Below are 14,687 nucleotides of genomic sequence, written 5' to 3'. Positions count from 1 at the left end.
CTTTTGTTAACTAAAAAAAAAAATAAATGGGGGGGTGTATTACTACACAAAACAGTCTATCCATCCACGAAGAGCGAAACTTAAAAGACACCCGAGTACACAAACAGCAGAGTTCCTCAGCATGCTATAAAACAAGCCATGTCACCACATGCACATTCTAGTCTTCATTTCCAGTTGATGCAATAACCTCTATAAAACAGTCCCAAAGAAGGCAGCACCTCAGGTTTTAGTTAATAAGCTCTCTGCTAGAGCATTCCAACATCCTAAGTGTCTGATACTTCTCCTTCAGCACAGTTGTGGCTTTTGATCTTTCACCGCAGATGTAGGCAGCCAGGGAAGGGACAGGTGGGAGTACAGCACTGGAAAGGCATTTGTGACCAACAGACTGTGGAGCAGCTGTTCTATGGATTCTTCTAAATTAGCCACCTACTGCACAGCTGCCATCAGTTATGCAGAACTAGATTTGATTATTGAAGTTTGTGATTAGTTTCATAAAAACATTGGATGCATTGAATTCTGCATGTCCTCTAGTCTAATCCCCCCCTGCTTGAAGCAGGACAATTATCAAAGTCAGATCAAATCAGCCATAACTATCCAGCCACATCTAAAACTCCAACGACAAGAGCCCACAGCCACTCTGAGCAACCTGTTCCAGTGCTGCAGCTCTCTCAGTGATTCCCCCCTCATGCCCCGCCGATGTCAACCTGAACTTCTGAAGCCACAATTTAGGGCCCACTGCCCCTTGTTTTATCATCTAGAATTACCAAAAGGAGTTTTGATTCTGCCACCTTTGTTACTATCCCCCAAACAGCTGTAAATAGCTCAGAGAGACCCTTAAGCCTCTTCACCAGGCTGAACAAGCCCAGCTTCCTCCTCCTCTCTCTCTCTCTCTCTCTACACCATATGTGCTTCCACCACCTTGATAGAATGCTCTCCAGTTTCCCTAGATCTCTCCAGAATTGCTGAGAGGACTAAGCTGGCCAAAGGTGAAGGCAGCAATCCACATGAATGCTCACCAGCATTCCATGGAGGCAGACAGTTAAGGTCCCTTGATTTGCTGACCATGCTCCTTCCAGGAAAGCTTGGAACAGTCTGGCCATTTGTAGTGACCATGCATTGTTGGCTCATGTTCAGTCTAACACCCAGCTGGCCCTTTTCAGCCCAGCCCACATCAAGGCATAGCATTATCCTTCTCCCACTGCAGAACTCTGCATTTTTCCTAATGAGCCACACAAGCTCAGTGTCTGCAGATGACAACCAAGCTGGGGCAGGGGAGTGGGGGGTGGGCAGCTGGGAGAGTGTTGCTCTGCTGTTGGGCAGGAGGCTCTGCAGAGGGATCTGGGCAGGCTGGACCAATGGGCCGAGCCCAGTTGTAGGAGGTTCAACCAGGCTCAGTGCCGGGCCCTGCCCTTGGGTCACAGCAGCCCCAGGCAGCGCTGCAGGCTGGGGCAGAGCGGCTGGGAAGCTGCCTGGGGGAAAAGGGCCTGGGGGAGCTGGCTGACGGCCGGCTGGGCATGAGCCAGCAGTGTGCCCGGGGGGGGCAAGGGGGCCCACAGCATCCTGGCCTGTATCAGAAACAGTGTGGCCAGCAAGACCAGGGCGGTGATCGTCCCCCTGCACTCGGCACTGGTGAGGCCCCCCCTCGAATCCTGGGTTCAGGTTTGGGCCCGTCACTGCAAGAGGGACGTTGAGGTGCTGGAGCGTGTCCAGAGAAGGGCAACGGAGCTGGTGAAGGGTCTAGAGCACAGGTCTTGTGAGGAGCGGCTGAGGGAGCTGGGGGTGTTTAGTCTGGAGAGGAGGAGGCCCAGGGGAGACCTTGTTGCTCTCTACAGCTGCCTGAGAGGAGGCTGTAGGCAGGTGGGGATCAGTCTCTTCTCCCAAGTAACAAGCAACAGGACAAGAGGAAATGCCCTCAAGTTACACCAGAGGAGGTTTAGATTGGATATTAGGAGAAATTTCTTCACAGAAACAGTGGTCAAACATTGGAACAGGCTGCCGAGGGAAGTGGTGGGATCACCACCCTTGGAGGTGTTTAAAAAAACCCAAAACACATAGATGCAGTGCTTAAGGTCATGGTTTAGTGATGAACTTGACAGTCCTGGGTTAACGGCTGGACTTTATGATCTTAAAGGTCTTTTCCAACCTAAATAATCCCATGATTCTAAGCTTTCTGCTAGATCAATCCTAAAAAGCTTATTGAGGACTCTCTGGATTGAGGCTTTGATGTTGGTCACATTAGTCACTCTCCCAACTTACTGTCATTCACAAATTCACCGAAGGTGTATCTACTGTTCAGGTCTCCAATGAAAACATCAACAATACCAGACTCCTGGATATTCCACTTGTAACAGGTCACCAGTAACATCAAGACACTGCTAAGCAGTGGTTCCTGTTGCTTATTACATTAACAATCCGGTGCTCTCTGTTGTATGCATTTGCTGCCTTTCAACACAGTTAGCTGCCTGTGCTTTTACGGTGGGCAAACACTGTCAGCCCAAGGGGATCCCAACCCTGCCTGAAACTCCTTAGCATCACCACAATACAAACAAAGTCAGAATCCATCCTGCATCTGAATAGGTGATTTTAGGTATCAGTATTAAAACAATGGCAACAGCCATTACCAGTTTCACAAGGTATGCCACAGAATTGTGCACCTTTCTTGTCAAGGAGGGATAATCTATATTGTTTTAAAAACACATTCAGATAATACAAAACCACGACATCAACTTATTTAAATTCTTTACCATAACATGTTTCTCCAGATCAAGCAGCAGGTTTTCAGGGGTTTCTTCTTTGCTCTGCAGAAGATGTTTTAACTCTGCAGTAGTCAGACCCAGCGTTCTGCCTGGATGAGATCCATCTGCTTCCATAAGGCTTCCATCATCTCCACAACATCCCTGAAATATTTGACAAGCGGGAAATAAGCACACATAAATATTCATTATACTTCTGGACTGAAAATGCCTTAGAATTCAAACATACAGTACAGCAAATCTAGCAAAACAAAGAGTAATCTCTTTATTAAAGTATTTTACTTAGTATGCTTTTAAATCAAGTACACTTCAGTAGGCAAGTTTAGATGCTGCATCAAGATGAATGCAATCCTTTCCTACATAAACTGAGATTAGCAACAGAGAATCAACAAATATTTTAGATTCCTTTCTATACTATGTATCAATACAGCAACTGACAGGATGCCATGAATCTTAAACCTGGACACAACAGCATGCTATTCACTTAGGAAATCAGTATGAATCAATATGCCATTCTTCCTACTGAAAAACACTCTTATTTACTAAAAATGTATATTCTACCCAGCTTTCAGTAAAAACTAAAGATGGCACTAACACTACACTACTGATGGAAAAGCCTTACACAGCAATCTCCATAGTCAATTGCTTTCTGAAATAATTGTTCCTGCACATCTCACATTGCATATTTCAGAGAAAAGCTGCTGAGTTTGTCTATAGTATTCAATACACATTCACTTACCAGCGTATCAGAGTTTAGAATCTGCCGCATAAAATCCAAAAAAGAAGAGGCCAGTTCACCTGTGTCTTTGCTAAAACTAGTTATTACTCGCTTTAATACAGTGTACAGAGCACTGCTGTGTTTTCTTAGAGAGCTGTTTTCATAACGAAAAGAGAGAAAATACTTTGTTAGCGCATACACTGTGACCATTCCACTGCAATTTAAAAGAAAATAACAGATATGCAAAATAATTTTGGTAAATTTTACAATTATCAAGCTGAGTTTTTATTACAAAGCTGGAGATTCATTATGGTCTCTGTACTAGACTGTTATTCTCACCAGTGTTGTCTGCAGATATTTCAGACTGCACACAGACAGCTATACATACTACAACTATACCTCTAAAGCCTGCAAGAAATTACATTTTCATCTTTGGCAATAAAGGGATAGGAGTACTGAAACATTTGCTTGCACAAGGGGCCGTGTGTATAAAGGAGGCTCATGCTTGCCGTTACATTTTACTGCATCCCATGATACCTAGCTGCAGAAACAAGTGGAAAAGGTCATCATCAACACAGAAATACCAAGGCTGCGCACTGAAGCTGACAGCTAGATGTATGAGAACATAGAAACAGCATCTTTAACCTGCTTATTTTTCACTGTGGGCTGTAGCTTCTTGCAGTCTGAGCGGCAGAGTTCTGTAGCACTGCTTAGAGGAGCGTTTTGAGCGACCTTTTATTGACAAGGCTCCAGGTACTACCATTTTCTCTTTGGGAACCTCACAAGTTTCTTGCCTCTCTGCACCTCACCTTCAGTGGACAGACAGGTCCAAATACAGGACAAGGAATTAAGTGCCAAACACCACAGTACTGTTCAATACATGTATATATTCTATTAAAAAAGGAGTGGAGTCAACAGAAGTAATTTAAGAAAAATATGTCTTCATTTCAAAAGCTTTAATTGCCTGGAGGTCAGAACACTCTGTGGAAAGGCAAACAGAATCCCCCCAAAATAGAGGGAATGACAGATGGCTCTCCAATGTCCCAGATGAAAGCTCTAACTACTAAGTGACTCAAGAGGGAAAGACACAAGCACTACATCTCATTCTATCCTCCAGTCTTGGAGTGGAGAAACGGAGTGTACAAAACTTTTTCCAATGCTTTGTTTCTTGAAGGAAAGTGTTCCTGTGTGCATACTGCAGAAATGATTCAGAGGTAAAATCTCAAATGAAGTGCGACCAAAATACTGACTGACACACTGAAGCCCCAGAGAGAAATGAAAGTTCAGGTGCCTTATCCTCAGTATTTCCTACTAGATGAGGAGCAAATAATTTCACACTACAAAAATTTTTAAATAATTTCAAGTTGTCAGTGACATCTTAAAATACCATACCTCTTTAAGTGATAGAAGCCATAGTCATGCTCTGTAAGGAACATCATTGTTCGGATACAGGTCAGCAGACAATTATAACTGCTCTCAGAATTAGTTAATGTTTCCATCAGACAGTCACAAATTAAGGGCATCAGCTCTTTGCTTGGTAAGGAGTTGGAAAGCTGCTCTAATTCAGACACAGAGCCTTCTGATGAACTTGGTAAAATGAGTGCAATATCCTATTAAAAAAGTCATACACATAGTGAAAAATGCATTCTGTATACCAGCAGTAAGTATAAACCATACATTAACTCAGAAGCACCAGGTTCTTTCACTACCCCTTGGTCATCTTATTCCAGTTGACCAGTAAAATAGTAATCTAGAGTATCCTTTTCAATAATGGTTTGTAACCCTTAACAGAACCAAATTAATTCTTAAAAACATAAAAGCTTCAACAGGTGAAATGTGATAGCAGAGCCACAACTAAAAGCCAAACAGTCATTGGACAATATGCACACAATTTCTTGCCTACATAGCCAAACTGTCCCTTGATTTCAAAACATTCATCAAGATACGAGGAGCAGCTGAGGTCTCGTGGTTTGTTCAGCTTGGAGAAGAGAAGGCTGAGGGGTGACCACATCACAGCCTACAACTTCCTCAAGGGGGGCAGGTGCCGATCTCTCTCTGGTGACCAGCAATAGGACACGAGGAAATGGAATGAACCATCAGTGGAAGTTCAGGTCGGACATTAGGGAAAGGTTCTTCACTGAGAGGGTGGTTGGTCACAGGAACAGGCTCCCCAGGGAAGTGGTCACAGCACCAAGCCTGTCAGAGTTCAGGGCGCATTTGGATGACACTCTTAGTCATGTAGTTTAGTTTTAGGTAGTCCTGTGAGGCACTGGGAGTTGTACTCAATAATCCTCACAGGTCGCCTTCAACTTGAGATATTCTATGATTCCGTGGTTCTATGAAAAAGTAAGAGGCTGCAACCACCACCCAGGAAGTTTAAGGTCTACTGCCCCCTCCATATTTTACATAAAATAAAACAAGACTGGCTTTCAGAAGGGACGTGCATGGGCAAAGAGCTCTTGCTTATATCCAAATGGCTCATTAATCTCTACTGACCAACAATGCTCAAATGCCTTTTGAAGAAATGGGTAAGCACTAAAGCAAATAAATACATGCAACTAGTAAGGCAAATAATGACATGCAAATCGATGCATGCAACTAATGGAAACTACTGGGGCTAGTCTGTGAATCAATTTTCAGATAACATTTCTTACCTTTCTCTAGTAACTTGTGGGTTGTCTTTTTTAAAATGGAGTTTCATGGTAGCAGAATATCTTACGTATCTTTATATTTGGAATACGTTTTAAAGAGGTTTCATTTAGGCAACTAAGAGATACTAATTTTTTCAACTAGGTAAGAAGTGAACAGTGACAACTCAAGTTTTGCCAGTGGCCCACAGGGAAAAATGGCATCCCTCTCAGCTGAGGGGACAGTCGTTCTTTGTGCCATTCAGGTTTTGGTCTCTAATAAGCTACCAGAATAATGCACATCATCCAAAAGAGATAGCATAAAATTAAAGGATTTACATTCAAGAGCAACAAGACAGCAAGTCTGCCAAAGCAGCCAAGCATACACATTCTCCATCCATATTTTTTCTTTCTGTTTTAACAATGTGGATTTTCTTTTTTCTTTTGGAAAAAAGCAGTCACTTAAGAAACTACCTCATATAATTTGTCTCCTACAATTATCAACACTTATGCATTAAAAATAGAAAATACCTGATCACAGAGGGACTGCAAAAGGGAAGTTACATATTCAGCACATTGTTGATGACTGACATTGTCCCCAGCTGATCGCATTAAAGCCAAGAGCTCCTGGAAAACCTCTGCATACTTTTCATCACCTTTAGTAGTTCCACTGATAAGATGCAAAATAGCCAATTTACAAGCTTTGTGTGAAGCCAGGGCATCCAATAAAGCAAGCAATCGAGTGGTCTGTCCAGTGTACTGTTTCTCTTTATCTTCTGCGTTGCTGAAAGGGTATCAATGCAGTTTGAAAAAGCCATTTACAGTGATCTAAAAAACTATTAAAACAACCATTACAGGACTAATAATTCTGCATTTTTTTAAAAAACACCTAGTTTACACACTTAAACTTAGGGTTTCATTTACTTTTTGAAAACTGCTCAGCCTTCACTAAATGACTTCTGGTTGCATCATAAATTAATCTGCTATGCATTCAACATACTACAGGGAATCTCATTGTACACAGATAAATATGCTTTTACACAAACAATATCCAATTCTATGTGGATAATCACACTTTTAAAAAAATAGTACTCATTGTTTCAAAACCCTCTGAATTTGTAGTATTCAATTTCCTCCAGCTTACAAACAACTACACATTTTGCTGTTAATATGCAAATCCCAGTATAGCAAACTTTACTGGCGTACTTTTCTTATTTATAGAAGATAGGTCTTTTAGAAGCACTTCACAAATGACAAAAGGCTTAGCAGGGACAGCCTGAAGAAAATCTTCTTAAAATACTTACCATAAGCATACAATGTGGAACTGTCTACATGCAAATTTAAAAGTATGAGATGGCTCCTTGGCAACATTAAGCATTATCAGGACAGATTATACAGCATTGCACTGAGAATTCATAGGAGTTCATAACGGATAAGTAATATTTCTCAAAGTATTTTCCTCCTGCTAAATCTACTGCACAGAACCAAGGTGAATTTAACAGTTCATTAAAGAAATTCTTGCAATAGGAAATAAAGATACCTTTGTAGGTCTTCTACAATCAGATCCAATACAGTCCTCATGATAAGAAGAGCTGTGGGTGAAGCCAAGTCACACAACTGCACACAAATACGTCTCAACATATGCTGAATAGGCTGGCAAGATGAACCGGAGAAAGATCGAACGATCTCTTGTATCAGTTTGGCCTGAACGTGAAGATGCATACTCCACAGCTTCCTGGTGTTGAGTGCCACTGAAATATCGTGCGGTTCAATTACCTGCAGGAACAGAAGGACAAGAGATCTTCCCTTTCAACTTTTATGATAAAACCTGAATTCTATCACAAAGTATAAATAAAGAATAAGTTCTAATACTGTCCTCAAAAACATGGAGCGCCATTTTCATTACTATCACTGAATGGTAGGGCACGATTCCAGCAAATTAGGCATTCCTTCAGGACCACGGGTTGCCACACACCTTTTATGTTTACTCAAAGATAACAAATACAAGAGCCATGCCAAAAGAAAGACAAGTCTTAACATACCAAGAGTTTGGCATTCAGGGTTAAATTCAAAGGCTACATAGCCAATCATTCTAGTAATTGAATGGGAGTCTAGAAAATTTCACAAGGAACAAAACAACAACATAAAACTGCTAATCTAAAAAGATGCTCCAAAAAATAACGATTTTGTTTCTGATGACAAAGATGTATCTTCAAAGAATCTTTATGAATACAATTGCTTTACAGAAACTTTAATTCTTTCACATAGCTGTTTTTTCCACAACTAAAAAAATGGTCTAAGGGTTATACAGAATTAAAATTCTTTAAAAACTAAATAAATTTAAATTATACCTGAGTTGTCTGCATGGGCAGCGGAAGAGGCAACAACTCTGAAAGCAGTATAAGTCCAGAAAAAAAGCCTTCGGGAATTCTCAGAATTGAAGAGAGAACTTCCTTCAGCATTAAAGACCAAGTATTGTTCGCCAAAGTTTCCTCAGAAATGGTAAGCTTTTCATTAACACCTTGTGTAAAAGTCAGTAAGATATCAACAATGTCATTCTGAATTTTTTGTTCGTCACTATCTAAGCGGCCTGAGAGAGGAATAGAACACAGCAGCATGTGCAAAGAAACAAGTGCTGATGGAACACGCATGTCCTTGAATTCAAAAGATCCACCCCTCAGGAGTTCTGTTAGCATTGTTTTAAGGAGAGTAAGTGTACAGCGAGCCATAGAAATAGTAGTGACTCTGTGAAGTGTGGTGCCCATGTTGACATGGAGTCGCCAAGGCTGAATAAGTATGCTGTTCAGCTTCTGTAATACCCGGATGAAGGTGTCCATTCCCTCAGAAGAAAAGAGCTGAATAACTGCAAGATTCCATTTAAGGTCCTTCTGCTGACCTGTATGGAAAAGAAATAACATATGTCTAATTTCTCCTGGGTGATCACAGTTACACTTTAGACATGCTTAAGTAGAAAACAAAGATTTCTATGTTAAGTAGTAGAAATGTATCAACCATACCTTCTACCAGAGGGGGCGGACACGCAACGTGACAAAGAACTCGAAGTGCAGTAGGAAGACCAACTCCATCTGGGGTCATCAAACTGTCAATATTCTTTACAGGAAACAAACAAACAAAAAAAAGAACCCATATTATAAGGAAGGACATTACCATCAGTATATCACTAGCTTAGTATTCAAATTCTGTATTTAGTTACTGTAAATATTTCACAAAATTTAAGTTCAATTATTCCACCTTTCAAAAAGGAGGCACAAATACAGCAGAAGCAAAAAAAAAAAAAAAAAAAAAAATGGAGGGTCAATGCTGGCATTGTGGTTTTATGGAAAGCTAAAAGATTTAAATAGTTGGATATTTGCATCATGTAGTTACTTTAAGATTTCGTTTCAATAAATATCACTAATTACACGAACTGGTCTAGATCATACGCTTTAACAAAAACATCTATTTTGACTAACAGTATATATTTTAAAATCTCATATGTTAGTGCATACCCAAGACAAAATATCAAACTACAAAAGGTCTAAGCTTATGAAGCACAACTAAAAGATAGCATCTATCTGTACTTTACTAACCTGTTTGATATACTCAATGAGATTTGGAATACAATTTATTTCAAATCTAAGATTTTTCAAAGGTTCAAGCCACTTGCTGAGCTCTGTGAGAAAATAAAACAAAACAGTAAATCAAGGAACTTGACATTTTGGCATTTATGTCACTCATGAACATAAAACTTTTTTTAGTACAAATGTACTTAAATAACACAACAGGTACTAAGGCCAAGTTTGAAAGTTCTGAGGCGTACATTGCAGCTGTAGCCAGCTGAAAAGCATCAACAAAAATCAGAGTTCAGAACAGGCAATACACCTCATGTAGACAGACAAAATCTAGCTCAAGTTAACCCAAACAATCAAATAATTTTCAACTTATTATCTGTATTGTAAAATGTTTAATTACAAATAAAAGACTCTAAGAGTCTCACTGTCACCTAAAGAAAAGGCCATCAAGAGCAAGGGCCAAAACACATTCCCCTTAATGTACAGAACTCCTATGAAATGCCTGCATGGAGCCAGCCTCTGCACCAGTAACACACACTCTCTCTGGAAGTCCTTACAGATTAACAGTCTCTCTCTTAGTCCAGAATAACCTAAGAGTCCCAATTTTTGAGGACAAGAGATTTAAAGTTTGAAAACCTATTGATCCTGAAAATATTTAAAAGAATGTGAAGGTTCAAAGGTTGACTGGGTATGAATTGACAACTATTTTCAGACTGATTTCATGATCTGATTTTATAAACTAGCTGTGCTTCTCATGAAACTGATGATCAGCTGAGGAGCAAAGAAATAAAAGCATGGCAGAGGAGGTAATTAAACTAAAACTTTGAAGAATTCTGATTTCTTTCAGTGCATTTAAGTTTTGGAATAAATTATTGGTATGTCTATATGAGTCAGTTAAGCAGGGCAGAGCCCAAGTCTGGACATCAGATGTTCAACATTCAGGTGTCAGAATGGTCCCTAGCAGGCTTTTTCCAAATGACCTGGGCCTGATCTGAGTCAACACAAACCAGGGAAAACACACCAAGACACGGTTTGAAGGTCAAAAGATTTAGTAGCAGGGTAACATGGGCTATTTCATGCCAGTTGGCCTAGGTGCCAAAAAACAGTCCCATGAGTATTTATTAGTATATAAAGACCCTGTAAGTATATAAAGACATCACTAAAGGGAACAACAAAAATAAAGTCAGCTCACTGACAAGTTGATCCATTTTTACTAAAATTTGCTCTCCTTTTTTCAACACAGAAATAATTTCAAACTTCCTGTCATCACCCAAAATTCATGGTAGTTAATATTACTTGAAAAATAATTTAACTGTAAAGAATTTCCTATTTAACTCTCATTAACAGAAAAAACCCACATTATCTCAGTGGCTCAACTAATCCGATGCAGCTGGAAAACAAATGTCATTTATATACATCACCCACACCAGATGATCATGAAGCACCAATTACCCACATATAAAAGGTTTCTTCTATACATTCAAACAATTCAGCTGATAATGACACATACTGTACCTTGCAATTTGGTGTTATTTTCATCTGCTTTACAAAGCTTCAGCAAAGGCGCCGAGTGCTGCTCCAGCATCTGGACATCACTGGAAGACTGAACCACCAGCAAAACAAGGATGCAGGCATAATTATAAGCAACTGACTTCTTAGACTTTGAGTCTCTGAAACAACAACAAGGATTTTCTTTAGATCTCATCCAATACAACTGGCTGGCTGTTAGATTTTCATTCGTTCAGCCCTAAAAATCTACCTACAGACCTTTTACCTTCACCAAGGATTGCCCCAATTAATTATCAACAACAAGAAATCCTCTAACCATTTTCTCCTGTTTTTTGAAAAGTGAAAGCTTCCTTTTACATTGGCTTCATACTTATTTCAGCATCCACAAAAGATGAACAAGTCAAGCAGCACACAAATCTTTCTCCACAACTTTGTTTTAAAAGCACTGCTACCTAAAGTAGTAAAACTGCCTGTCCAGAGAAAATAATGGTTTTAACACTTATAGGAACTTGAGGAACTGAGAGACTGCCACCCAGAGAAGTGTATAGTATCCAATTCCCCCAGTCAAATCTTTCGCTTGTTTCACAGGCAAATTTTATGCTTGAATGAAAACTGCCTAGTTACTTGCTTGCTTTGTTTTTAAATAAAAACAAGGTAATCTAAAAGGAAAACATATTTTAGATTTACTGAATTATTTATAAAAGATAAATACTTTTAAACTGTGAAAACATAAAGGATATAAATAAATGCACAAATTACCCTAAAGCTTCTTTGGAATAGTACTCCATTAAAGTAATAAGACTCTGGAGATTTTTCTCCAGACTGAATACATGAGCCACAGCAGATCTTCCCACAGGGTTAAAGGTAATCAAGTAAAGGTTGTGAAGTGTTCCTAGAAGATCTGAATGGTCAGTCTCCTCACTGGCTGTGCACCGCTGAAAGTGGCAGAATAATTCCGAAATGCACTGTAACGTCTGTGTTGAATGCAGGAGCCACAGGGCAAAAGTATCCTCGTTGGCACTGTCTGATTGGAGACCTTCCTCTTGATCCGGATCAGAAAACTGACAAAGTGCTCTAATCAACAAGTTTGTTGCTTCGTACTCGGAAATAAAGAAAAGAAGACCCTTCTGTGACTGTGCCAGGAAACGCAAAATATCTCGTATAGCTTGAAGCACACCTGGATGTGCACCTGTCACTGGAATAGAAAGTAGCAAAGTAATGCATTCCAAGAAATGGTGACTATGAAGATACCTGAAAAAAAAACCACAAACAGGAAAATAATCAGTAATACTACAATCATCTGTCAACACTGCAGAATAACATGACAGAAAGTTACATGACTCTTAGCTTCAGTACTTACTGCTCTGCAGACTATGAGAAATAAGAACTAATTATGTAGTACAAAATTTTAATCTTACAAAACATAATTGCTGTAACATTTATAGGAAATAAATTCCTAAAGTTCTGATCTCAAAAAAAAACCCACCAACCTCACCTTATCTACAACCAAAATGACACTTTATATTTTATTACATTTGCTGTATCTGAATCATCATCGATGCTGCATTAAATGTTTGAAGTGTGCTAAGAGATTATAGTCATTATAGCTTATGTAAGAGGTGATCTGAAAACTCTTTTCATGTAGATACTTCTATTCAGCCATGACCTACACATCTACTATCAAAGAAACCTGTTAGAATTTACAATAATACTTTCCGGAGAGAAGTTTGCTAAAAGAAATAACCCATGGGATCCTTTAAAGCAGGCAGGGCCTCAACCCCTCAACCTATGCTGGGAAACAGTGAGCTACACTGACACAACTGCAGGACTTCCAGCCGGGGCTGGCTTGTATCTTGCCACCTCAGCATACAGACAGCAGTATTCCAGACTTGTTTTATCCATACATGTACACATGTTCCAAGATGACAAATGGAAAACACTCTCTCTATATAATAATTTTTAAATATGAACTTGTACAGCAACTAGGATCTATGAATGCCACTGATGTGCTAGCCTGGTACCAGTAATAACAAGGAGTTAACCTCTCATTATATGCATGCTAAGTTACATTGAAAGCCAACAAAATAACAGGTACATTAACTATCAAACTGTCTCAGACTTTATGAGCACAATCTAGAAGCCTCTAATAAAGTAAGTAGTGAAACATCTAGAAAAGTGTTAGTCAAGGTCACCCCTGAAAAATATCTACATCAAGCTGAAGGAAATAGGAACTTGCAACTGCCATACCTAAACAGGACAGGGTAAGGATCATCCCTCTCTGGAGGGCCTGTAATGCGTGCCATGGTTGGGAAAGATTTCACAGGTGGCTGAATCATTGTATGAGGAGCAGTTTCCATCAAATGGAAGATTTCTTCAAGAAGACTAACAAGTTTTTCCATCTCTCCTTCACTTATATTAGAAGATTCCAAAAGATGATCCATGTCCATAGGAGCCTCCACATCATTCTCATATTCTTGGTTGGTTCTTTCAAGTCCTGCCAATTCCTGGTCCTGTTCTGGCTCTGTGTGATTGGGAAGAGGAGGAGTGTTCTCTGCTAACTGATCAACTGCCTTTTTAATATCTGACAGAATCTCATAGAAGTGACATTTCTGGAGAATTGCAGAACCAGCAGTAACTACTCTCACAGTCTGATCTAACAGTATGAGTTCCAGGAGTTTCTGATAACCACTTTTTTCATGTACATCTACACCACCTCTTAGAAACATTTCCATTCCCTCAGTCATACTAATAACACTATCCAAAGCTTTAAAAGCATTAAGTTTAAGGGAGGATGACACATGATCTGCAAACAACAGTTCAAATAACACGTTAATAACTCCTGCCTGCAAGAGTGCTGTTATTCCTTGAGTCCCACATTCTCCTAACGATGATACCAATTTTGTCCCAGCTTTGAGCTGTCGGACATTCAAAGCAATGGGCTGTTTGAGAGCTACCTGAAGGTTTAAAGCTTGCAGGGTCCAGTCTACTAGCTGGGTAATATAGTCTTGCTTTGTGTCTTTCACCTGCAGGTAGCTCAATCCTTTTACTATTAAACTTGGAACTTCTTCTAATGCAGTGACCCACTTTGCACCCCTTTCCTCTTGATATAATTCCAACAGTTCAGTTAATTTAACTGAGGCTTCCACTGCCCCTGAATTCTCTTTTTCTGGATCTTGGTCCTTTATTTTACCAACTTCGTTTTCAAATACAGTCTTGTAAGGGCAGCTGAAGTATAGAAGAGGTCCAAGCTCCCTTTCAAAAGGTTCGTACGTCACAGGAGGCACAGATGCCAGATCCTCAGGAGTATATTCAATATCAAAGCTTGGATACTTAAATGTTTCACGTTCCAGATCAGCAATTCCATCTTCATCACTTGAAATCTGCTCATATCCGTCATCTCCTAAAAAGATAAAGATTCAGTTATGAAACAAAATTGGTCATGAATAAACTAGTTAATAACTGCAGAGAACCTTCTCAAAAAAAAAAAACCAAAAAGTAATAAAACTTC

The 14,687-nt window shown here is 39.7% G+C and overlaps 1 protein-coding gene across 1 annotated transcript in view; it reads right to left on the bottom strand.

Annotated features, from left to right (window-relative positions):
• The window catches only part of VIRMA (vir like m6A methyltransferase associated), a 28,286-nt gene that overhangs the window by 6,195 nt on the left and 7,404 nt on the right, over positions 1-14,687 (bottom strand). The window contains exons 8-18 of the mRNA XM_055704750.1: positions 13,427-14,579; positions 11,939-12,430; positions 11,186-11,340; positions 9,689-9,771; positions 9,116-9,209; positions 8,450-8,994; positions 7,639-7,874; positions 6,630-6,882; positions 4,864-5,081; positions 3,493-3,625; positions 2,745-2,897 (exon numbers count right to left, since the gene is read on the bottom strand). Of these exons, the coding sequence (XP_055560725.1) occupies positions 2,745-2,897; positions 3,493-3,625; positions 4,864-5,081; positions 6,630-6,882; positions 7,639-7,874; positions 8,450-8,994; positions 9,116-9,209; positions 9,689-9,771; positions 11,186-11,340; positions 11,939-12,430; positions 13,427-14,579 (3,515 nt within the window). The remainder of the gene's footprint in view (positions 1-2,744; positions 2,898-3,492; positions 3,626-4,863; positions 5,082-6,629; positions 6,883-7,638; positions 7,875-8,449; positions 8,995-9,115; positions 9,210-9,688; positions 9,772-11,185; positions 11,341-11,938; positions 12,431-13,426; positions 14,580-14,687) is intronic.

Source organism: Falco cherrug, chromosome 3 (genome assembly GCF_023634085.1).
Source record: "Falco cherrug isolate bFalChe1 chromosome 3, bFalChe1.pri, whole genome shotgun sequence".
In the NCBI taxonomy this organism is placed as follows: Eukaryota; Metazoa; Chordata; class Aves; order Falconiformes; family Falconidae; genus Falco; species Falco cherrug.
Note: the sequence above shows the minus strand (reverse complement) of the source record. Positions and strands in the feature narration are given on the sequence as shown.